Raw genomic sequence first — 25,083 nt, forward strand, 5'->3', positions numbered from 1 at the left:
GTGACGCGTCCACGGTGGCTTTTGCTGGAAGGCAACTGCCGCCAATTGACCAGCAGCCTCACTGTGCACCTAGCCTGGCACTGCGTCCAGTAGCAGGGATGGGGGGGGCAGTGACGAATGTGACGTCACGCCCAGGTGAGTCACCGCCCATGTGACGTCACGCCCAGGTGACGTCACCCCCCCCCCCAGGGTGACGTCACGGCCAGGTGAGTCGCCCAGGTGACAGATCCTGAACAGAGGGTGGGGAGCGGAGAGCAAAGAGCACAACACAGACGGAGTGGAGCCTGTCGGATCGAGCGAGCCCAGGGGTGGAGGTGCTCAGTGGTGGAGGTGCTCAGTGGTGGAGGTGCTCAGTGGTGGAGGTGGATTCAGGAGTGGTGGGACTCAGGATGGAGGGGCCCACGGCGGAGAAGCGAGGTGCGGAGGGTGTTGGTGTTGAAGGCCCGAGAGTGGAAGCGACAACGGTGGAGGAGCTCAAGATGGACGGGCCCAGGGCGGAGGAGCCCAGCGTGGAGGAGCCCAAGGTGGAGAAGCCCAACGTGGAGCAGCCCATGATGGAGGAGCCCAGGGCGGAGAAGCCCAGGGTGGAGGAGCCCAACGTGGCGCAGCCCAGGGTGGAGGAGCTCAACGTGGAGGAGCTCAACGTGGAGGAGCCCAGCGTGGAGGTCCCCACGGCGGAGGCGGCGCTCTGTAAATTCTTCTCTCGTGGCCGCTGCCGCTTCGGGACGCGGTGCCGCAGCCTCCACCACGACACGGGGGGGAGGAGGGGCAGCCCGCCCCGGTACGGCTCACCCTGGTACGGCTCACCACCACCACTACTCACCACCACCACCACTACTCACCACCACCACCACCACTACTCACTACCACCACCACCACTACTCACCACCACCACCACTACTCACCACCACCACTACTCACCACCACCACCACCACCACTACTCACCACCACCACCACCACGACTCACCACTACTCACCACCACCACCACTACTCACCACCACTACTCTCAGGCTTGCTTGTGCACGTTTAAATCGTCGAGATTGAAAACTTGTTTATTTAGGACTGCGTGTTGTTGTTGTGTTTAGTTTGTTGGCCCCCCCCCACTTCCGCACCTCCGATGATCACGGTTGACTACGTACGGTGCGAAAGAAGTTCAACGTACTACGTAGATCAGGGGTCCTCAAACTTTTTAAACAGGGGGCCAGTTCACTGTCCCTCAGACCGTTGGAGGGCCGGACTATAGTTAAAAAAACTATGAACAAATTCCTATGCACACTGCATATATCTTATTTTGAAGTGAAGAAACAAAACGGGAACAAATACAATATTTAAAATGAAGAACAAGTAAAGTTAAATCAACAAACTTGCCAGTATTTCAATGGGAACTATGGGCCTGCTTTTGGCTAATGAGATGGTCAATGTCCGGTTCCATATTTGTCACTGCTAGTCGTAACAAGTGATGCAAGTGTGCATCCGTTAGTCTAGATCTGGTTGGAGATTTCAAATGTTTCATTCTGTGAAAAGTCTGTTCACAGACATAAGTGCTGCCAAAGATGGTTGCCATTTTGAGTGCATGGTTCCTGAGATGAGGATGTGTCTCAGAGGGGAGAGATGCATATAAATGATGAAGGCTGCTTGACTTGAAAGCGTCTTTCAGAGAGTCACAATTCTGCAGTTCAGCCAGTTCCATTTGGTAAATTGTATCCACATTTTCAATATCAATAGAAAATGGGTTACGGAAAAGCTGTATGTCCTGTTCATGGAGATGAAGCTCTTTAAATCTAAATTGGAACTCCTTTTGCAATTTTTCCAGTGAATCCACACATGTTTTGTTTGGGAATTGCAACCAATGGTTTTTCCGCTAACAGATTTTGAGTTGTGGGGAGATGGCAGAAGTTTTCCTCCTTAACTTGTTTGATGAAGAGGCCTAATTTTACTTCAAATGCTTTGACATGTGATTGCATATCACAGAGGAGCTTCCCCTTTCCTTGAAGTTGCACATTGAAACTGTTGAGTAGCTCTGTTACATCTGTCAGAAAGGCAAGGTGCCATTTCCATTCTGCATCATTGAGCTCTGGTACTTCTTTGTTTTTTGAAAGCAGAAAAGCTGTAATCTGTGGAAGTAAGTCATATAAACGTTTCAAAACTCTCCCTCGACTCTTCATAGTCAACATTTAGTTCAGACAGAAATTCCTGAAATTGTCTGTGGTTTAGTGCATGAGCTCTAATGAAGTTAACACAAGATACCACAATTTTCATAACAGAGTTCCACTTCAGTGATTTACTACACAGCGCTTGTTGGTTGATGAGGCAGTGTATGGCTATTGGATGAGAATGGTTATGTTTGTCCATCTCTTGGTTAATGCGAGCAATTACTCCTTTCTTAGACCCCACCATGCTAGGAGCACCATCAGTTGTCACACTGGCTAGTTTAGCCCAATTCAGCTCCAAACCATTCACAGTTTGGCAAACCTTTTCATAGATATCCTCTCCTGTAGTTGTTCCTTTGATGCTTTGCAGTGCAGCAAGCTCTTCCTGTGACTTCAAAATAGTCATTAATCCCACGAATAAAAATTAGAAGTTGTGCAGAATCACGAACATCATTGCTTTCGTCGAGTGCCAAGGAAAAATAGGAAAGTTTTTTTGTGGAGTTTTGCAAATGCTGATGCAAATTGTCTCCCATTTCTTCAATCCTCCGTGTAATTGTAGGTCCTGAAAGACTCACTGTACTAAATAAATCGGCCTTCTCTGGACACATCTCTTTGGCAACAGAAAGAAGGCATTCTTTAACAAATTCTCCCTCCACGAATGGTCTGCCAGTGCACACTATTAGCTTGGCAACTTGCAAACTTGCTCGCAGTGATGAAATATTTAGCTGCTTCTGCTTCACAAAAGTATTTTGCTGAGTTGTTAATGTATTTTTCAGTTTTAATATTTTATCTTTTCTCACTTCTCCGACCAAACAATCATATTTATCTTTATGTTGAGTTTCATAGTGTCGACGTAAATTGTATTCTTTGAACACAGACACTATATTCTGGCATATCAGACACACAGCTCTTTCCTTGTACTGCATGAAAAAGTAATCATAAGTCCACTGTTCTTTGAATATCCTACACTCCGAGTCAATTTTTCTCTTTCTTGACATCAGTTTCCTAGGGAGTCAAAATTGCTATTAGTAAAATACCAATATATATATACAGCGCTACAAAAACAATATACCAGCAATAACTTTGCCCACACAGAGACATACAGACTGCACTGCCCATCAATGCAGTCTGATTGGGGGAACTCCGCTTTTACCCCAGGCTTACACTGGTGCGGGTGCCATTAAAAAGTAAATACACCTGCAGTTTTGTTCACAGATCGCAGTACATCCCCAGCACACAGGAATATCACTGGGAGTGGAGCCGAGGGGAAAGTGAGGGAGCTGAGGGAGGGAGAGCCAGTCAAGCGCAGCCAGGGGAGGGCTGGCAGCCTTAGGCCTGGGGGGCAAGTCCAGTCAATTGGCCCATTGAACCATTCACCAGCGCAGCCCAATGAGTGCCCACCGCCGCAGCTCAATCAGTGCCCACCACCGCAGCTCAATCAGTGCTCACCAGCGCAGCCAAATCAGTCCTCGCCACCGCAGCCCTATCAGTGCCCACCACCGCAGCCCAATGAGTGCTCACCAGCGCAGCCCAATTAGTGCTCACAAGCGCAGCCCAATTAGTGACCATGGGCCGGATAAATGTCCTCGGCGGGCCGCATGTGGCCCGCGGGCCGTAGTTTGAGGACCCCTGACGTAGATGCTCACGATGTACCACCACGTGGTTGCCGTCCCCGTGTCTCTCCTCGTGTCTCTCTGTGCCCCCGCGTTTCTCCCCGTGTCTCTCCCCGCGTCTCTCCCCGCGTCTCTCCCCGCGTCTCTCCCCGCGTCTCTCCTCGTGTCTCTCCCCGTGTCTCTCTCCGTGTCTCTCCCCGCGTCTCCCCGTGTCTCTCCCCGCGGCTCTCCTCGTGTCTCTCCCCGTGTCTCTCTCCGTGTCTCTCTCCGCGTCTCTCCCCGCGTCTCTCCCCGCGTCTCCCCACGTCTCTCCTCGTGTCTCTCTGTGCCCCCGCGTCTCTCCCCGCGTCTCTCTCCGTGTCTCTCTACGCGTCTCTCCCCGCGTCTCCCCGCGTCTCTCCTCGTGTCTCTATCCGTGTCTCTCTCCGTGTCTCTCCCCGCGTCTCCCCGCGTCTCTCCTCGTGTCTCTCCCCGTGTCTCTCTGTGCCCCCGCGTCTCTCCCCGCGTCTCCCCGTGTCTCTCCCCGTGTCTCCTGGTGTCTCTCCCCGTGTCTCTCCCCGTGTCTCTCTGTGCCTCCGCGTCTCTCCCCGTGTCTCTCCCCGCGTCTCCCCGTGTCTCTCCCCGTGTCTCCTGGTGTCTCCCCGTGTCTCTCCCCGTGTGTCTCCCCGTGTCTCTCCCCGTGCCCCCGCGTCTCTCCCCGCGTCTCCCCGCGTCTCTCCCCGTGTCTCTCTGTGCCCCCGCGTCTCTCCCCATGTCTCTCCTCGTGTCTACTCGTGTCTCTCCCCGTGTCTCTCCTCGTGTCTCCCCCCGTGTCTCTCCCCGTGTCTCTCCCCACGTGCCCGTGTCTCCCCGTGTCTCCCCATGTCTCTCCCCGTGTCTCCCTGTCTCTCCCCGTGTCTACTCGTGTCTCCCCGTGTCTCTCCCCGTGTCTCCCCGTGTCTCCCCGTTTCTACTCGTGTCTCCCCGTGTCTCTCCTCGTTTCTCCTGGTGTCTCTCCTGGTGTCTCTCCCCGTGTCTCTTCCCGTGTCTCCCCCCGCGTGCCCGTGTCTCCCCGTGTCTCTCCCCGTCTCTCCTCGTGTCTCCCCGTGTCTCTTCCCGTGTCTCCCCGTGTCCCCCCGTGTCCCCTTACGTCTCCCTGTGTCCCTCCCCGCATCTCCCCGCTAGCCCCGCCGAGGGCAAGCTGCCCGCGATGCGCACGGCGTGGGACGTGCTGTCGCGCGTGCGCTGGGACGAGACGCTGGACGCCGCCGAGTGGAGCGTCGTCTACGTCGACCGCTTCCTGGGGGAGCTGGAGCGCCCTTTCCTCGACTTCTGGTGGGGGGGGCTGGCGGGAGCCCCCCACGGCGAGCTGGCCGTGCCGCAGCACCGCGTGCGCCGCCTGCGCTGGCGCGGGGAGTGCGTGTGGGACCGCGAGCGCCGCCTCGACCGCGTCTTCGGCTCCACGGGGGGGGACGCCGTCGTCTTCGCTGACCCGACGGCCCCCCGCCCGGGGGCAGCGGCCGGGGAACAGGGGGCAGCGTGGGACCGGGGGGCAGCAGGGGACCAGGGGGCAGCAGGCGACCAGGGGGCAGTGTGGGACCGGGGGGCAACAGGGGACCAGGGGGCAGCGTGGGATCGGGGGGCAGCAGGCGACCAGGAGGCGGCGTGGGAACAGGGGGCAGCAGGGGGCCAGGTGGCAGCAGGGCAGCACGTGGAAGGGTCAGACGAGAGAGCGCACAGGGATGCGACGGGGCCAGAGAGGGCAAGCTGGAAGGACGAGGGCGGAGTAGAGGGGTCGAGCCTTGAAGGGACAGGCCTCGTGCATGCAGCGGCGTTGGAGGGGGCAAATGTTAAGTGCGAGGTAGGACCTAATGGGGCAAGGCCCAGGGATGAGGCAGGAGCCAAAGCGGCCGAACTTGATGAGGTTGGATCAGAGGGGGAATGGTCCGGGGACTGGGCATTCACGACTGATGAAGCAGCAGCAGCAGTAGCAGCAGCAGCAGCAGAGGGAGCACGGTCCAGTGAGTGGGCATGCCCCAAGGATGAACCAACATCAGAGGGGGTATTGTCTGGGGATTGGGCATTGCCCAAGGACGGGGCAAAACCAGATATTGGGCAGGGCTCCGTGATGGGACAGGAGCAGAGACTGGGCAAGCCTCAGAGATTGAGTAGGAGCAGAGGGGGCATGTCCTAGCGGTTGGGCCAGGGCACAGGCACGGGGCAGGGCCAGAGAGGCAGAGGTCGCAAAGGGGTTTTGATTCCTTACCCGTACCCGGCTGCACCAGGGTCGCAAACGGGTACCTGTACCCGGCCGGGTACGGGTAGCCGGGTATCGGGTAGGGTACGGGTATCGGGTACCCGGTTGCGACCTCTGCAGAGAGGGCACGGGGAAGGGTTGGTTCCAAGCCAGGCGGGCCCCCACCCACCCGGCGTTCCGTCAATGATGCCAATTTGTTTTTTTATTTGTCGCGCCCTCCGATACGCAGGGGCGGGTGCGGAGTGCCTCTACGTCTCATCCGGAACATCTGAGAGTGGGGCAAACCCGAGTGGCAGCTGCTGTCCCTGTGCGACACGGGGGGGGGGGGGGGGGGGTCAGCACCTTGACCTCGTCTGTCTGATGTGGTTGCAGGGCAACAACCTCAATGTCACAATTCAGGTTGGTCAAGTCAGACAACTGCGTCAGGAGCAAAGGGGAGTTCAGTAAAACCTTGGATTGCGAGTAACTTGGTCTGCGAGTGTTTTGCAAGACGAGCAATTTTTTAAAAATAAATATTAATTTTATAAACGGAGCGAGGTCTTTGCAATACGAGTAGTACGTATATGCTTTGTCTCCCGAGCGTCACGTGATCACTACGGATATATCAGTGCTTTGATATACGAGTGCTTTGGATTGCAAACACGTTTCCGGAACGAATTATGCTCGCAATCCCAAGGTTTTACTCTAGTTGTCTACCGCCTCTGTAGTGTCGCCTTGGTGTTTGTGGATCGGGGCATTGAGTCGTTCGACTTTGTTGTAGAGTCTGTTTTCCGGATGACCAGTCACATGCTGCTGCAGAGTTTTTACAATTTCCGTGAGCGCATCGTGGTTTGTGCAGTGGATTTCGATTTAGGGTGGAGTCTGTTAGCAGGGGGGCAATGATTGCTGCTTTGTGTGCGTGTGTAATTCCGATCGAGTAATTTGCGACCAAATTATTAATTTATTTGCCGGCACGCAGTGGCCTCTTGCAAACGGCGTCACGGGATCTCTCTGACGTCCAGCTTCGAGTGAAGCAGAGTGCCGCGTGGTTGTGTTTACGTATTTCGCAGTTCAACGTAACCACCCCCTGCGGTAATAACCAGGACAACCGCCGGTTCCGGACCGTGAACCTCTGCATTGAATCGCCGTGAACCAGAGGTCGCAACCGGGTACCCGATACCCGTACCCTACCCGATACCCGGCTACCCGTACCCGGCCGGGTACAGGTACGGGTAGCCGTTTGCGATCCTGGTGCGGTCGGGTACGGGTAGGCCGTGAGTCACTGGTGAGTCATCGTTTGTCACTCATTTCGGGTAGGATACGGGTAGGGAACGGGTACGGGTACCCATTTGCGACCCTGGTGCGGCCGGCTACGGGTAAGGAATCAAAACCCGTTTGCGACCTCTGGCGTGAACTGCAAGAACACGGCCCGGGTCCGTCCGGCGCTCGTTGAGCTGCAATTGGCTTCCGGTTTGCGTGCAATGAGGAGGGCGACCTTTTACGTTATAAGTTCGTGCCTATTGCACACAAAGCGATTGCCACAAACCACGATGCTTCGCTGGTCTCGTCAAGGAGCACGAACCGCTAACTCCGCTCGTCCTCGCAGCGGCGGCTTTTGGCGAAGCCGTCGAACGAAAACGGCGCTTTCGCACGCGCTCTATGCGGCCGTCTGGAACGCTCTTCCTACCGAAATGAAGCTGTGTGCACTTTACAATCATCTCGATTGAAAGCTCATTTCTTTAGAACTGCTTTTTGCGTTTAGTTTGCGGTCCTTCCCCTCCGCCGCACCTCCGATGTAGCCGCGGCTGGTCACGTACGGCGCGAAAGAAGTTCAACATTCATACGAACGTTGGGTCCTGGGAGGCTCACGACGCAGCGTTTCGCCGTGCGCCACTCCAGTTTCGTTTACAGCATTCACGCCTCCCCCTACCCCGCCCCCCTCTCAAATCCTATTTTTTGCTGTCAAGATTTTACCGTAAATTTAGTTTGTTTAAAAAAAAAATTGTAGCCGTACGATTGTTGTTTTTGAATATTTCGCTTGAACCCGGTTTACATTTATGGAATCACCACGTGAAATCTCGCTTCCTTTATTTGTTGCTGTTGTTGTTGTGGAGACGTAAACGCTTGCGAAGTTGGCACTCAAACCGAGAGGGGGGGGGGGTTATCGGCTTGTATCCCGTTGCTGGCTCGCGCGCACAAATTCTCTCGTAACTCCCTTCCCGCACGGGCATCGAGGAGTCGTCGTTCCCTAGCGTGCTGCAGAGAGAAAGACGCGGACTTTCCACCGGCTCGGGTCTGTCTCCGTGACGGCTGTTTCCCCCTCCATCACCACGCCACCACCACCCCACTACCACCACGCCGCCACCACCACCCCGGCACCACCACCACCACCCATCACCACCCCGGCACCACCACCACCACCCATCACCACGCCGCCACCACCACCCCACCACCACCACCACCCCACCACCACCACACCCTTGTACGATGCGGGTTTTCTCCAGGGCACTCCGGTTTTAATCGCGCACGCAAGTGCTCATGATAACCCCCTTCTGCCGTTCCGAGACTGTCTGCAAGTCACAGCGCCGTTGTTTTTAAGGCGTCGTTACTCGACAGCCGGTGCCAACACCGTGTCGCACTGCCCTCCCACGTGGCCTTTGGACTGCCCCGGTGACGTACGTGTACGAAGAACCGGTGCACGCGTACGACGCCGGGATGGGGAAGGGCGTCGTCTTTGAGCTGTGTGCGCCTTTTGGTGTCACCTGGTCGAACACCAATTACCAATCAGTTTCAAGGACAATGCATTATATATTATCAGTGTTTTTTGTTTGCATTTTGACTGCAAGTATTGTGGTAAAAAGGTTTCAGTTTTGTTGCCAGAAAAAAGGGGAAAACCCTATTACCTCCTGTTTTATTGCCAGAAAGTGTAAAATACGATTTTTTTGTTGTCATGAGGTTAGATATTTTATTTTTTATCGGTTTTGAACAGTTTCCTCGTGTCTCGTGGGCATGGTGTAAAAGGCGTCTTCTCATGAAAGGGCGGCCTCAAAGTGGCGGCGAGCAATCGGTTTGATTCGATGTAACCACCCCCCAGGCACGGGACGTTCGCTGCATTGCCGCGGGATTTGGTGTAGTTAGCGCGCAAAGCCGCGGTGCATTACACCAAGAGATGGTATAGCCCCCCCCCACCACATCCCTCTTGTCCATGCCCCCCAGTGTCTCTGTCCACACACCGCGAGCCGCCTCCACGCGTCTGTACCAGTCCCTCAATTCCATGTGCAGCCCCAGATTATACCCGCCCCCCTCCCCCAATCACATACCCAGTCACGGTGTGGTGGGTGGTGGTTGTGATGGATAGCGACGGTAGTTGTTGGTTGTGTTGGTGGAAGGATGTCATTGCGGTGGCTGTGACGGATAGATGGGGACTGTGTTTCAACACACCGTGGGGGGGGGAGGGGCGCCATTCCACCCCTCCCTGTATGTACATACAACTTCTTTCACACGGCACGTAACCACAGAGCCAGTACCGCACTCGCCCACGGGAGGCCCGAAGCCAGGAGGTGTTTCTCACGGTGGGATTTTATTTGAATAATGAACAGAAGGACAGCAACACGGGCGGCAGCAGAAGCTGTTGCTACCACTACTTGAGCTCCTTCACCTCCAGACCTGAAACACACGCGGCAGCATGCAGAGGGAGGTCAGCACAGAGACACGAGTTTAACAGCGAGTGTTCACCTGTGTGTGGGGAGCGAGCGCTATTGTAGCGCTGCGCTACGAACCCGGCGGCCCGGGTTCGATTCCCGCTCACGACCGACACCAGTGACGATTATCTGAACCGGTCCTGGGACTCCCCTAGGCAGACTCGGCCTCAAATGAGTACCTGGTGCTGTGTGTAAACATGGCCAGTCGGGAGATACCCACCCCTTGCCTTCATAAGTGCTCGCTAACAGCACTTGCCCCAATAGGCTGTTAAGGGATCTTGGTCTTCATGTAGTGCAAGTGTGAGTGGTGTGATTGCTAGTGAAAGTACTAAGACTGTGTAGTTTGTATCGTGCGTGGTTGAAGCACTCACGTTAAAGTGTGTGGTGTGAATTGTGCGAGTACCACAGTACTTTAGCACGGGTGCGTAGTAGTATTCAGTGTACTCTTAGTGAGCAGTGTGTACCGTAGTTAGTAGTGCGAGTACCCAGGAGTAGAGAACAATAGTACGTGTGTGTTGTGAGAGTACTCAGTGTGTAGTGTACTCGTCACTGTGTGCAGCGAGTGCTCGCGTGTGCGACTAGTAATTGTGTAAAGTGTACTCCGGTGCATGCAGTACAACTAATTCAGCGTGCGCAGTACAATTACTCCAGTGCACACAGTACTCGTGAGCGAGTACTGTCCGGTGAGGGGCGAGAGCGTGTGTACCCGGTGGGAGTGACTGCTTGATCTTGTCTGCCTTCTCCTGGTCCATGATCACCAGGGTGTAGAGGAAGCGAGAGCAGCGCAGCTTGAACTTGTAGTTTTCTTTGTTCTTCTTGATCTTCACGGCTGAGACACAGAAGGGCAGGCGGGCGCGTTAACACATCCGCCTGCTCTCACAGCTTGGGGGGCAAAGTGCCGTTAAGGCCGGCACGGCCCACAGAAGCCGTGGTTGGGCCAGGTAGCCCCACTCCCAACCGGCTTTGTCGCCCCAGTGGCGACGTTCACACACCTCGCACTGGATACACATTTGAGGCCGGGCTCGACCTAGGAAAGACCCCGGGACCAGTTTGGATAATAAGTCACCGGTGTTGGTCGTGGACGGGAATCCAACTCGGCTCTCTGGCTTTGCAGCGCAGTGCGCCAGAACCACTGCACTACCTCTCCACCAACAACAACCGCCATGGGCCACTCGGTGACGTCACCACGGCGCTCGTGCCAGGCCGTGTGCATTTCAAGGGCACGCGAAGTGTCGCCCCCGCTGGCAGGTCACGGGACAGACCCAGGTGCCATGGGTTGACCGAGATGACTGGCAGATGCACCACCTGTGCCCCCCTACGGTGCCAACTTGCTCCCCACACACACACACACCCCCATCACAACGTCTTTCGCTTGTAAAACCCGAGCACACGCATGTAGCAAGCCAGGTGACCGGGCCGATCACGTGAGAGCGGCCCAGTGAATAAGGCAAGCCGGGTTAATCTGCGAGCGCAATAGCATGTGCTGGCGACGGTGCACACCAGCACAAGACTCTAAGCCTCGCCCAATCACGGGAACACATCGCAAGACAGTCGAAACACACTGGGATTGCAGATAAACTCCACTCGTGGAGTGAGTTGAGGTGTAGAGGTGTGTTGTGGTGTAGTGCTCACAGTGGTTTGTTGTGTTGTGGTTCTGGTAGTGGTGTGTTGATGTGTAGTGGTGTGTTGTGGTCTAGTGCTGGCAGCGAAGTGGTGTAGACCTGGTAGTGGAATGGTGTATTGTGGTGCTGGTAGTGGTGTTGAGGTGTGGTACTGATAGTGGTGTGTTGTGGTGCTGGTAGTCCGGTGTGATGCAGTGCAGTGGCTCACATTTGGCATCCTTTCTCCGTGCCTTGAGGAGGAACTCCTTGATCTCCTCAATTTGGCGAGGCTGTGGAGCACAAGACGCGGCACAGGCGGCGATCACCCACCCATCCACCACAGCGCACTCGGCCACAACTCGCACCACCATCGCAGGCCACATCTCACACAGCCATCGCCACATCTCACACACCACCAATAGCCTGCACGACGACACGGTGCGCGCGTGCGGTGCGTGATGTGTGCGTCGTGAACTCGGTCACGTGCCAAGCGGATTCCCCCTCTCACCATGGCTGTGCACTTCTTCTGTTGCCGCTTGGATCAAGCTGCACACGCACACACGTGGGGACACAGCAAAGATGTCACGTTAGCCGCACGGCCTACCACCTCAAGCTGCACGGCCTACCGCCTCAAGTGTCGCCCACAGAGCGAGCCCCCCCCCGCCACCGCCCTTCGTATCCCCAGCGGTGATTGTGCACACAACGCAGCAGAGACTCATTTAGGGCCGAGTCAATCTAGGAGGCGCAGAACCGGGCTCGGGTTATACACCAATTGATGTAAAGTCAGCCGTGGCCGGGAGTTGGAACACAAGAGGGGATTGGCTTGCTGGGTTTGTAGTTGGGCAGTGTGTGTGTGCATCAACCGCTGTGCCACCACTCCCCACACACGGCAACAAGTCACGTGTGTGGGGGGGGTTACATTTGAATCACGTTTGGCCGTCTACTGCGTGGACCGAAGACAACATGAGCATAGAAATACAGTACAACATGGCGGGGAATGGCTTACAAAACTAAAATAACAAAATTGGATCCTGTTGATGTTATGAAATAGCATACGACAGGACAATGACGTTTTGCCGCCTGCTGTTGGACATGTGGGAAAGAGCTTTATAGATCATCGAATTCCGATTCTTAGGCCGCCACCATCAGACGCGGAAGGTCACGTGATGAACGGACGGAGCCGATTGGAGTTCAAGATAATTCACAAACACCACCTTGCCGTGAACGCAGAAGATGCCCTGCGGCTTGATCTTCCACGAAGGTGCTCTTACGGTCTCTACCCCTAAGCCGCATCACCCATCACTGCACAAAGCATGGGGCAGCAGCGGATGTGGACAATGCCTGATGGTGTGGCGACTGTGGTCATCCAGAACAGAGACCGTACAACGACGCACCGACCCTCCCTAGATCTACAAATACAAAGACATCAGAGGGGCGATCCACACTACTACTCCGCTACGCCTGGGCTTGACCACCCTGAATGTGATATTGTAAATTATCGGCTCTACAATCTACATTAGTATCCATAGCCCCAGGTGGCTATGGGGGTTAACAACTCAAAGTGAATTGGTTCAGACACGATAATTGTTTTTTTACCCTTCTATCTGGCAACAAAACTGACACCTTTTTTTTACAAGGAGTCATGTTTCCATAGACCACAATACCTGCAGCCATAATGCAAACAAACATCATATTTTTTTACTGGCAAAGGAGGTTCCAATGGTGTAAATGCTTACCCCGAGCTCTCATACTCTGATGGTGCATTGTCTTTGAGTTGTGCGCCTTTTGGCGTCATCTGGTCCAACCCATGTGAGACTAGGCTCTAAGGAAAGCTGCCTCGGGTGTGGACCAATCAACTTCAAGGACAGTGCACATACATGATCAGAGTTATGTTTTTTTTTGCATTATGACTGCAGGTATTGTGGTCTATGCAAACATGACTCCTTGTAAAAAAGGTGTCAGTTTTGTTGCCAGATAGAAGGGTAAAAACAATTATCATATTTTTTACTGGCAAATGAGGTTCCAATGGTGGTTCAGACACGTTAAATGGCTATACGAGATGTTAACTACCTCGTCTGGTATGCAGGAAGTCGTGGGTTCGAGCCAGACCCTGCCACCTGCTGTATATTTGGAGTTTGCGTCTCTCTCCCCGTGGTTGCGTGGATTTCTCCGGTCTCCCCCCCCCCCGCATTCCACATTTAGAAGCATGCACTTACAATGATTTGTTTGCTACTGTAAATGTCCACATGATAAGCCACTTCGTTGGAGTTGTATCACTTGTGATGGACTAGTCGCTTCTGAAAAAGAGCCATATAGCCCAGTGGGGGGAGGCCTTACCTCGTAATATAAACAAAATCCGTCTGTCCGCCTGAGGATACCGGTTGTAATTACGTTCTGTTTACGTGACGTTCAAAAGACGGAGCGGCAGTAAAAAGCACGGAGCCGCGCTCCAGAGGGAACGGAGTCCGTGGAAGAGACGGAGCGACGAAACGAACCCAGCACGCAAACTTCAATCGAGAACGACCACACACAGACACACACCGTAATGAGTAGCCCCAACACTCACCAGGACCCACACACACACACCGTAGCGAGTAGTCCCAACACTCACCAGCTCCACATACACACCACGTAGTGAAGCTCCAACACTCACCAGGACCCACACACACAACGTAGTGAGAAGCTCAAACACTCACCATCACCCACACACACACGTAGCCAGTAGCCCCAACACTCACCAGCACCACCACACACATACCACGTAGTCAGTAGCCCCAAAACTAACCATCACCACCACTCACACGCGCGCCGGGCCGCAATTTACGCGGCACGACCGAGCCCGGGTTCCCCGCGAGACACCGACTCGGTTATCGCGACGATTTGCGACGCGGGCGGAGTCGGATGGATGCGGATTGCGAAGCGACGGGGCGCCTCTCCGCTGGGGCCGCGTGCCTCCTCACCTAGGCCGCAACTTCCTCCCTCTTGCTCCTCGCCGGAAAAGGCAGCGGCTACCCACAATCCCCCTTATGTAGGGGGGGGCGGGGAGGGGACGAACCGGCGCTACGGCGAGCGCGCGCGGACGCGTTGATTGATATTTACGAAACGCGATTTTTTTTTGTCGATGTGTAAAAATGTAATCATAAATTATCTCTACTCGTTGGTTCTTTCGGTAAAGTCACGTGGGTATAAATTAAATCGCGACGTTGGATGATCCCTCCCCCCCCCCGTGGCATCGTGATCCATGTTCTATCCACTGCTGTGCTTGTTTAACTTAAAAAAACGCATGTAATTGTGGTGTTGATGATGATGTTTTTGGTGAAGTTGAAGATGATGGTACTGGTGGTGATGGTGGCGATGATGGTGGTGAGGATGATGGTGATGGTTCTGATGATGATGGTGGTGTTGGTGATAATATTGATGGTGTTGGTGATGATGGTGGTTACGATGTTGATGGTGATGATGGTTGTGATGATGGTTGGCACAGTAGGGGGTACAGCTGGTGGTGCATCTGTCGGTCATCTCAGCCAACCCATGGCACCTGCTGGGTCTGTCCCGAGACCTCCTGCACCTAGCCTGGCACAGTAGGCGGTACAGCTGGTGGTGCATCTGTCGGTCATCTCAGCCAACCAACCCATGGCACCTGCTGGGTCTGTCACGTGACCTTCTCCTGTCAGCGAGCCTTCGACAATCCACGTGGCAGCCTCAAAGTGCACCTAGCCTGGCACAGGCGCCGTGGCGACGTCACCGTCTCTTCGTGGCGAATGGCCGGGGTGTTGGTATTGGATGGTGGTGGTGGTGATGATGTTGGTGACAACGATTTGGACGTCTCCTGAATCCATGGGAGACCCAGACCCAGTGAGGCCCTCCCGTAGTGGTTGTTCAAGTTCATGTATTAGGTATATAGCCCTGTGAGCCATTCGGCTCTTGAATCGGGTGCAACCGCAACAAACAAAAAACAAAAACATGAACAAGAAAACATCTTAAAGTGGATATGTGACAACAACGGTGCCACCCTGAGCGGAGTGGTCGTGGGGGGTAGTGACACGCCCCCTTGTGGTGGTGGAGGGTAGTGACACGCCCCCTCGTGGTGGTGGGGGTAGTGACACGCCCCCTTGTGGTGGTGGAGGGTAGTGACACGCCCCCTCGTGGTGGTGGGGGTAGTGACACGCCCCCTTGTGGTGGTGGGGGTAGTGACACGCCCCCTCGTGGTGGTGGGGGTAGTGACACGCCCCCTCGTGGTGGTGGGGGTAGTGACACGCCCCCTTGTGGTGGTGGGGGTAGTGACACGCCCCCTTGTGGTGGTGGGGGTAGTGACACGCCCCCTTGTGGTGGTGGGGGTAGTGACACGCCCCCTTGTGGTGGTGGAGGTAGTGACACGCCCCCTTGTGGTGGGGGTAGTGACACGCCCCCTTGTGGTGGTGGGGGTAGTGACACGCCCCCTTGTGGTGGTGGGGGTAGTGACACACCCCTCGTGGTGGTGGGGGAAGTGACACGCCCCCTTGTGGTGATGGGGGCAGTGACACGCCCCCTTGTGGTGGTGGGGGTAGTGACACGCCCCCTTGTGGTGATGGGGGTAGTGACACGCCCCCTTGTGGTGGTGGGGGTAGTGACACGCCCCCTTGTGGTGATGGGGGCAGTGACACGCCCCCTTGTGGTGGTGGGGGTAGTGACACGCCCCCTTGTGGTGATGGGGGTAGTGACACGCCCCCTTGTGGTGGTGGGGGTAGTGACACGCCCCCTTGTGGTGATGAAGGCAGTGACACGCCCCCTTGTGGTGGTGGGGTTAGTGACACGCCCCCTTGTGGTGGTGGGGGTAGTGACACGCCCCCTTGTGGTGATGAAGGCAGTGACACGCCCCCTTGTGGTGGTGGGGGTAGTGACACGCCCCCTTGTGGTGATGAAGGCAGTGACACGCCCGCTTGTGGTGATGGGGGTAGTGACACGCCCCCTTGTGGTGATGGGGGTAGTGACACGCCCCCTTGTGGTGGTGGGGGTAGTGACACGCCCCCTTGTGGTGGTGGGGTTAGTGACACGCCCGCTTGTGGTGATGGGGGTAGTGACACGCCCCCTTGTGGTGGTGGGGTGTAGTGACACGCCCCCTTGTGGTGGTGGGGGGTAGTGACACGCCACCTTGTGGTGGTGGGGTGTAGTGACACGCCCCCTTGTGGTGATGGGGGTAGTGACACGCCCCTCGTGGTGATGGGGGTAGTGACATACCCCTCGTGGTGGTGGGGGCAGTGACACGCCCCCTTGTGGTGATGGGGGCAGTGACACGCCCCCTTGTGGTGATGGGGGTAGTGACACGCCCCCTTGTGGTGGTGGGGTGTAGTGACATGCCCCCTTGTGGTGGTGAGGGTAGTGACACGTCCCCTTGTGGTGATGGGGGTAGTGACACGCCCCCTTGTGGTGATGGGGGTAGTGACACGCTTCCTTGTGGTGATGGGGGTAGTGACACGCCCCCTTGTGGCCGTAGGGGGTAGTGACACGCCCCCTTGTGGACGTGGGGGCTAGTGGCACGCCCCCTTGTGGTGGTGGGGGTAGTGACACGCCCCCTTGTGGACGTGGGGGTAGTGACACGCCCCCTTGTGGACGTGAGGGCTAGTGGCACGCCCCCTTGTGGTGGTGGGGGTAGTGACACGCCCCCTTGTGGACGTGTGGGGTAGTGACACGCCCCTTGTGGACGTGGGGGTAGTGACACGCCCCCTTGTGGACGTGAGGGCTAGTGGCACGCCCCCTTGTGGTGGTGGGGGTAGTGACACGCCCCCTTGTGGACGTGGGGGCTAGTGGCACGCCCTCTTGTGGACGTGGGGGTAGTGACACGCCCCCTTGTGGACGTGAGGGCTAGTGGCACGCCCCCTTGTGGTGGTGGGGGTAGTGACACGCCCCCTTGTGGACGTGGGGGTAGTGACACGCCCCTCTCCCTTTGGCGTGGATTTTTCTCCAGGTCCTCCAATTTTTCCCTCCAAATTTAGAATGAACATCACGAATGTAAAGTGTCTGGCTGCTGATATAAATGTCTACATAATGATGATGATAAAGCCACTTTGCTTTAAATAGTTTATCGTTTAGCAACCTCATCATCGATAATTGTTTTTTTACCCTTTTATCTGGCAACAACCTTTTTTACAAGGTATTTACAAAAAAAAGGTGTCAGTTTTGTTGCTAGATAAAAGGGTAAAAAACCAATGATCATTTTTAGCTACTGGCAAAGGAGGTTCCAATGGTGTAAATGCTTACCCCGAGCTCTCATACTCTGATGGTGCATTGTCTTTGAGTTGTGCGCCTTTTGGCGTCATCTGGTAATAAAAGGTGTCAGTTTTGTTGCCAGATAAAAGGGTAAACAACCAATGATCATATTTAGCTACTGGCAAAGGAGGTTCCAATGGTGTAAACCTCATCACCATCACCACCACCACCAGCCATGGTCAATCCACTGCAGAATGAGGGCCTCTCTCCTCGATCCGTTGCCACCTCTGGCGATCCTGCGGGGTTAACGATCCGGGCAGCAGCAACCACGAGTTGATTTCCACTGCCCCATCTCCTCTCTTGGTGGGAAAAAACTCGGGCAAAAGACGTCACGGGCTGGAACGAGGCATAACTGATGGAAGGAGTGGTGATTGATTTAAGAATAAAACTAAACTATAATTATTTAGGTGGCCTGGCCGTCACAAATGACAGCTTAACGTCGTGGCTTTATCATCATCATCATCACGTGGACTTTTATAGCAGCAGGCAAATCACTCTAAACGCGTGGTGAAATCGATTCTAAATGTGGAGGTAAAAAAACCGGCGTACGTGGAGAAAAATCCACGCGATCGCCGAGAGAGAGAGACACGCAAACTCCAAATATACAGCAGCAGCAGGCGTCAGGGTCGGGATCGAACCCACGGCCTCCTGTACACCAGGCGAGGTAGTTAACATCTCACCACGGAAAGAGATGCAAACTCCAAATATACAGCAGCAGCAGGCGTCAGGGTCAAGAGCGAACCCACGACCTCCTGTACACCAGGCGAGGATGTTAACATCTCCTAGCCACCGTAGCTCCCAAGAATGATGCAGCAGTGGCAGCCACAAGATGGATGTAATCTACTGCACGTGACCTTAAGGGTTGAGGAATTGAGTCTGTGAGAGAAAGTGGAAGTTGGAGACCTTTATTTAAAACAGCTGAGGGGGTAGTCGCGGGCAAGGGGTAATTGTGGGTGCAGGGGTTGCCATGGGTGATGGGGTTGCTATGGGCGAGGGGGTTGCCATGGGTGAAGGGGTTGCCATGGGCGGGGGGGTTGCTATGGGTGAGGGGGTTGCTATGGGTGAGGGGGTTGCTATGGGTGAGGGGGTTGCCATGGGCGAGGGGGTTGCTATGGGTGAGGGGGTTGCCATGGGTGAAGGGGTTGCCATGGGCGAGGGGGTTGCCATGGGCGAGGGGTTGCCATGGGCGAGGGGGTTGCTATGGGCGAGGGGGTTGCTATGGGCGAGGGGGTTGCCATGGGCCAGGGGGTTGCCATGGGCGAGGGGGTTGCCATGGGTGATGGGGTTGCCATGGGCGAGGGGGTTGCTATGGGCGAGGGGGTAGCGATGGACGAGGGGGTTGCTATGGGTGAGGGGGTTGCTATGGGTGAGGGGTTGCCATAGCGAGAGGGTTGCTATGGGTGAGGGGGTTGCTATGGGCGAGGGGGTTGCCATGGGCGAGGGAGTAGCGATGGGTGAGGGGGTTGCTATGGGTGAGGGGTTGCCATAGCGAGGGGGTAGCGATGGGCGAGGGGTTCCTCTGAGATTCACGGCTGTGTTCACGTGGCACGACCAACACGGCACCAACACGGAGCGCGTCGATACAAAAAACAAAAGTCACTTTACAAAAATCATCATCAGCAGCCATAATCATCATCATCCTCAGTAGCCATGATCATCATCATCATCAGTAGCCATGATCATCATCATCATCCTCAGTAGCCATGATCATCATCATCATCAGTAGCCATGATCATCATCATCATCATCAGTAGCCATGATCATCATCATCAGTAGCCATGATCATCATCATCATCAGTAGCCATGATCATCATCATCATCCTCAGTAGCCATGATCATTCCACTGCTGGATGAAGGCTATCGCCATTTCTCACGACGCTGAGATGTGAATGCTACAAAGACCCCGCCGCGTGTATCCCACGCAAGGCTGTTTGGGGGGCCGTGAGTGCGTGGGGTCACCGTGCCCCTGTGAAGGGGTCAACGGCACACTCACGAGCGGAGGAGCGCGGCCGTCTTTGTCTCTCCATGGGGGCGACGTTCACACACCGCACCAGGAGAAGGGATTCCTCTGCTTATGAATATTCGACTTACGAACTTTCAGAGATACGAACAAAGCTGTCCCGTACGTCATCTAGATGCCACATGAAGAACCAGTGGCATCTACATCTATAGAACGTGAAGAACCAGTGGCATCTACATCTGCAGAACGTGAAGAACCAGTGGCATCTACATCTGCAGAACGTGAAGAACCAGCGGCATCTACATCTACAGAACATGAAGAACCAGTGGCATCTACATCTGCAGAACGTGAAGAACCAGTGGCATCTACATCTGCAGAACGTGAAGAACCAGTGGCATCAACGTCTACAGAACGTGAAGAACCAGTGGCATCAACGTCTACAGAACGTGAAGAACCAGCGGCATCTACATCTACAGAACGTGAAGAACCAGTGGCATCTACATCTGCAGAACGTGAAGAACCAGTGGCATCTACATCTACAGAACATGAAGAACCAGTGGCATCTACATCTGCAGAACATGCAGAACCAGTGGCATCTACATCTATAGAACGTGAAGAACCAGTGGCATCTACATCTGCAGAACGTAAAGAACCAGTGGCATCTACATCTGCAGAACATGCAGAACCAGTGGCATCTACATCTATAGAACGTGAAGAATCAGTGGCATCTACATCTACAGAAGGTGAATAACCAGTGGCATCTACATCTACAGAAGGTGAATAACCAGTGGCATCTACATCTGCAGAACGTGAAGAACCAGTGGCATCTACATCTACAGAACGTGAAGAACCAGTGGCATCTACATCTGCAGAACGCGAAGAACCAGGAGATTGTACAACGTTTAAAGCCACTCCCCGTGTTCAGTGTACATGCAGGATAACGCGTTAAGATTCACAAGATATAAAGTTTCACTTACGAACAAATCGACTTACGAACAGACTTCTGGAACCCAACTCGTTAGTAAATAGAGGAGTCTCTGTCCTCATTTATGGCTGAGTCGACCTGAGAGGGTGGAGGTGCAGATTAATCGCCACCGCTCCTTAGGAAAACAAATGGAACCACGATCCACCCAACTCGCTCCATCTCCGCGGGAAGGGGACGTGAATGATGAGGTATAAAGACGTGGAGACACACATGGAGACACACACAGAGACACACACAGAGGCACACACAGACACACACACAGAGGACACACACAGAGACACACACAGAGACACACACAGAGACTCACACATAGACACACACGGGAGACACACACAGAGACACACACAGGAGACACACACAGAGGACACACGGAGACACACACGGAGACACACACAGAGACACACACAGAGACTCACACATAGACACACACGGGAGACACACACAGAGACACACACAGAGACACACACAGAGGACACACGGAGACACACACGGAGACACACACAGGAGACACACACAGGAGACACACGGAGACACACACAGAGGACACACGGAGACACACACGGAGACAAAGATCCCCTGTGTAGCCTGTAACAGACTGTAACAGACTGTTGGGGCAAGTGCTGTTAGCGAGTAGCACCTATGAAGGCCGGCACGGCACACGAGGGGGTGGGGTGTCCAGCACCACGCCCGGCCGCCTTTGTCTCCCCAGTGGCGATGTTTACCGCACACCGCACCAGGTACTCGTTTGAGGCTGAGTCGACCTAGAGGAGGCTCATGACGGGTACAGATAATCGTCACCGGGGTTGGCCGTGAGCAGGCATCGAACTCGGGTCTCCGGGTTCACAGCGCGCTGACCGCTACACCACCGCTCCCCACACGTGCACACACACAGAGACGTGTTCACACACAGATACACACACACAGATACACACACACAGACACGTGCACACACACACGTGTTCACACGCAGATCTACACACACACAGACACGTGCACACACACAGAAACGTGTTCACACACACACGTGTTCACACACAGATATACACACACAGATATACACACACACGTGCACACATACACGTGTTCACACACAGATACACACACACACAGAGACACGTGTACACACACACGTGCTCACACACAGATACACACACAGACACGTGCACACACACACACACACGTAGACACGTGCACACACACACGTGTTGACACACAGATACACACACAGACACGTGCACACACACAGATATACACACACACAGAGACACGTGCACACACACGTGTTCACAAACAGATATACACACACAGACACGTGTACACACACGGAGACACACACAGACACGTGCACACACACACACACACGTGTTCACACACAGATACACACACACAGACACGTGCACACACACACGTGTTCACACACAGAGACACACACACACAGAGACACACACACACAGATACACACAGACAAGTGCACACACACACGGAGGCACGCCGAGACAGCACGTGGGGGGGGGGTGTCTATTTGCCGGTCTCACGCCGAGAGATAACCTCCATCACATTCCTGATCGCAGCCCCCCCCACCTCCTCCCCCCCTCCCCCCACCTCCTCACCTCTCCCAACCTCCCCCCCCCCACCTCCCCCCCTCCCCCCACCTCCTCCCCCCCCACCTCCTCCCCTCCCACCTCCTCCCCTCCCGCACCTGCTCCCCTCCTCCCCCCACCTCCCCCACTCCCCACCTCCTCCCCTCCCACCTCCCCCACTCCCCCCACCTCCTCCCCCCCCCCCCACCTCCTCCCCCCACCTCCTCCCCCCCCACCTTCTAACCCCCACCTCCCCCCACCTCCTCCCCCCCCCACCTCCTCCCCTCCCACCTCCTCCCCTCCCGCACCTGCTCCCCTCCTCCCCCCACCTCCCCCCTTCCCCACCTCCTCCCCTCCCACCTCCCCCACTCCCCCCACCTCCTCCCCCCCCCCACCTCCTCCCCCCACCTCCTCCCCCCCCACCTTCTAACCCCCACCTCCCCCCACCTCCTCCCCCCACCTCCTCTTCCTCTCCGAGTCGCGACGCGGGTCGCGACAGCGGTGTTTACACGGCGCGACGTCTGCAGCAGGGGTCCTATCCCTGCCCTGGGCCCTGCCCTGTCCTTCCTGCTGCCCCTTGCGAGCTCTCCTGCCCTTCACTTCCCAGCGCCCCGAGCCTTGCCCCACCCCTCGTCTCCTGCTCTGCCCCTTCCAATGTCTCCTCCTGCCCTGCCCCCTCTCTCACATCCTGCCCTGCCACTGCCCCCTCGCTCGACCCATCACCTGCCCTGTCTGCTGCCCGCTCTCCGTTCTCTGTATCAACCTTCTCCGCTGCCCCTTGCAGTGTCTCCTGCCCTGCCCCTGCCACTGCCCCCACACTCACGGCTTCCCCTGGAGCAGCGACTGCCCTTTCCTGCCCCCCTTCGTGACTGCCCCCGAGTCTCGACTGCCCTCCCTTGGGCCCTGCCCTTTCCCCTGCCCCGCGAGTCTCTGCCCCGTCTAACACCCCATCATCAACATCACCATCATCAACATCCCCATCACCATCATCTCCATCACCATCATCACCATCCGCCAGATCTTCCGCACCATGCGGCGGCGGCTCCAGCACGGAGCTCCGCGCTGGGCCCGCTCCGCCCTGGGCCTCATCCACCACGTCCATCACGCCGAGCACATCGCCCAGCATGGAGGGTCCCAGGTCCACGTGGAACGACAGCACCGAGTCCGTGTGCGGGAACGCGGCGCGCCGGCGGGCGGAGGGAGATCCCAGGCCGCCGGGTCCATCCTCCTCCTCCTCCTCATCTCCATCCTCCTCCTCATCCTCTTTGGGGGGTCCCCTCGCCTGACCCCCAGCAGCAGGGGTCACGCGCACCGGGGTCGCCGTGGCGCTCCGAGACCCCGAGCTGCCCAGAGTGAACCTGGGCCCCGTGAGCGCGGGCAGCGACAGCGCGTTCTTGATGATGGGCGACTGCCCGGCAGGAGGAATCGCACCCAGCTGCCCTCCCTGCTGCTGCTGCTGCTGCTGCCCGGAGTTGCTCCTCCGCACCCTGCCCCAGGGCAGCAGCAGCAGCAGGTTGTGCGGGGAAGGGCGGCGCGAGGCCGGCGGTGGTGTCGGTGGCGAGGTGGCGGTGGTGGTGGAGGTGGTGGCGGTGGTGGCGGTGGAGGTGGTGGAGGTGGTGCCACCGCTGAGGAACGCGGTGTCTCCGAACGCGGCCCCGCCCCGGCCCACGTGCATGATGTGCCTGAAGTCCCGCAGCGGCGCGCTGATCATCTCGGCGCGCAGCTCCCCGCGCGAGCCGTGACGCCGCGAGGGGGAACCCGGGAGGAGCTGACGCAGCAGTGGCATCACTGGGGGAAGGGGGGGGGGGTCCACAAGGCGGGGGGGGGGGGGCAGAGGGGTCCACAAGGGGGGGGGGGTCCACAAGGGGGGGGGGGCAGAGGGGTCCACAAGGGGGGGGGGTCAGGATCAGAGGGAGCGCGCCTGCTGTGCGTGTCGTCTCGTCTCCGTGTCTCTGTCTCACTGTCTCCATGTCCCCCCCCCCCCCCGTGTCACACTGTCCCCCCCCACCCCCCCCCCCTTGTCTCCATGTCCCCCACCCCCCCCCCCGTGTCACACTGTCCCCCCCACCCCCCTCCCTTGTCTCCCTGTCCCCCCGTCTCCCTGTCCCCCACTCCCCATGTCTCACTGTCTCCCTGTCCCCCCACCGCCCCCCCCTCCCGTGTCTCCCTGTCCCTCCTCCCACTCTCCCACTCCCGCTCATCTCCCATCCCTGCCTCGCGTCTTCTCTAATTCCCTCCTCAGCCGGGTCCATCAACGCATCTCCCGCTCACCCCCCCCCCCCCCGTCTCTCTCATCCCCCCCCCTCTCTCTCATCTCCCCCCCCCTCTCTCTCATCTCCCACCTCACCCTGTCTCTCATCTCCCACCCCCCCTCTCTCTCATCTCCCACCTCACCCTGTCTCTCTCATCTCCCCCCCCCCCTTCTCTCTCATCTCCCACCTCACCCTGTCTCTCTCATCTCCCCCCCCCCTCTCTCTCATCTCCCACCTCACCCTGTCTCTCTCATCTCCCACCCCCCCCTCTCTCTCATCTCCCACCTCACCCTGTCTCTCTCATCTCCCCCCCCCCCCCGTCTCCCGCTGTCTCCTCTCCCTGCTCACCATCATCTCTGCGTCGCCTCGCGTCTCATTCTCTTTCACTCCGCGTTCTCTCATCTCTCTCATCTCGCTCACACCCCCCCCTCGCCTCCCTCTCTCTCCCCCCCCACCTCGTCTCCCACCCCACCCCCCACCTCGTCTCCCACACGCACCATCATCTTCTCCGCCTCCTCGTCTGCCGCTCTCTCCGCTCCGCTCCGCGCTGCCGCTCCTCGCCTCTCTCTGCTGGAGGCTCCGCGGGGCGAGAGAGAGGGACCGGCGTGACGTCACCAGGCCGTCTCATTGATTAGGGAACTCCCATCACCCCCCCTCCATCCATCACCCCCCCCCCCTTCATCACCTCCCCATCACCCCCCCCATCACCCCCCCTCCATCACCCCCCCATTACCCACCCCCATCACCCCCCCATCACCCCCCCCCATCACCATCACCC

General features: G+C 56.6%; 3 protein-coding genes and 1 non-coding gene across 4 annotated transcripts; 1 reads left to right on the plus strand and 3 right to left on the minus strand.

Annotated features, from left to right (window-relative positions):
- Positions 1-254: 254 nt before the first annotated feature.
- Positions 255-6,273, plus strand: LOC144950528 (uncharacterized). Its single transcript, XM_078880667.1, has 3 exons — positions 255-796; positions 4,930-5,688; positions 6,231-6,273. Exons 1-3 carry the CDS (start codon positions 390-392, stop codon positions 6,271-6,273), a joined length of 1,209 nt encoding a protein of 402 aa, XP_078736793.1. The 5' UTR covers positions 255-389.
- Positions 6,274-9,540: 3,267 nt separating this feature from the next.
- RPL38 (ribosomal protein L38) lies at positions 9,541-14,326 on the minus strand. The gene is made up of 5 exons (XM_078880592.1): positions 14,243-14,326; positions 11,791-11,828; positions 11,512-11,572; positions 10,388-10,510; positions 9,541-9,646 (listed from the first exon to the last, which is right to left on the minus strand). Exons 2-5 carry the CDS (start codon positions 11,791-11,793, stop codon positions 9,621-9,623), a joined length of 213 nt encoding a protein of 70 aa, XP_078736718.1. The 5' UTR covers positions 11,794-11,828; positions 14,243-14,326; the 3' UTR covers positions 9,541-9,620.
- On the minus strand, positions 11,073-11,205 carry LOC144950605 (small nucleolar RNA SNORA3/SNORA45 family). Its single transcript, XR_013640391.1, has one exon. It is a non-coding gene; the product is annotated as a small nucleolar RNA SNORA3/SNORA45 family (small nucleolar RNA).
- An 8,187-nt stretch (positions 14,327-22,513) lies between the features above and the next one.
- Positions 22,514-24,882, minus strand: LOC144950474 (cdc42 effector protein 4-like). The gene is made up of 2 exons (XM_078880599.1): positions 24,803-24,882; positions 22,514-23,841 (listed from the first exon to the last, which is right to left on the minus strand). Exon 2 carries the CDS (start codon positions 23,837-23,839, stop codon positions 22,589-22,591), a length of 1,251 nt encoding a protein of 416 aa, XP_078736725.1. The 5' UTR covers positions 23,840-23,841; positions 24,803-24,882; the 3' UTR covers positions 22,514-22,588.
- Positions 24,883-25,083: the final 201 nt, after the last annotated feature.

Source organism: Lampetra fluviatilis, chromosome 58, assembly GCF_964198595.1.
Source record: "Lampetra fluviatilis chromosome 58, kcLamFluv1.1, whole genome shotgun sequence".
NCBI lineage: Eukaryota > Metazoa > Chordata > Hyperoartia > Petromyzontiformes > Petromyzontidae > Lampetra > Lampetra fluviatilis.

What these genes read in the sequence shown, in the direction of transcription:
- LOC144950528 (XM_078880667.1), top strand. Translation starts at nt 390, where the DNA reads ATGGAGGGGCCCACGGCGGAGAAGCGAGGTGCGGAGGGTGTTGGTGTT. An exon ending in CCCCGGTACGGCTCACCCTG is followed by an intron (nt 797 to 4,929) that starts GTACGGCTCACC and finishes TCTCCCCGCTAG; the next exon opens with CCCCGCCGAGGGCAAGCTGC. An exon ending in GTTGGATCAGAGGGGGAATG is followed by an intron (nt 5,689 to 6,230) that starts GTCCGGGGACTG and finishes TCCGATACGCAG; the next exon opens with GGGCGGGTGCGGAGTGCCTC.
- RPL38 (XM_078880592.1), bottom strand. An exon ending in ACGGAGAAAGGATGCCAAAT is followed by an intron (nt 10,511 to 11,511) that starts GTGAGCCACTGC and finishes TCTGTGTCTCAG; the next exon opens with CCGTGAAGATCAAGAAGAAC. An exon ending in CAAGCAGTCACTCCCACCGG is followed by an intron (nt 9,647 to 10,387) that starts GTACACACGCTC and finishes CGTGTGTTTCAG; the next exon opens with GTCTGGAGGTGAAGGAGCTC.
- LOC144950474 (XM_078880599.1), bottom strand. Translation starts at nt 23,839, where the DNA reads ATGCCACTGCTGCGTCAGCTCCTCCCGGGTTCCCCCTCGCGGCGTCAC.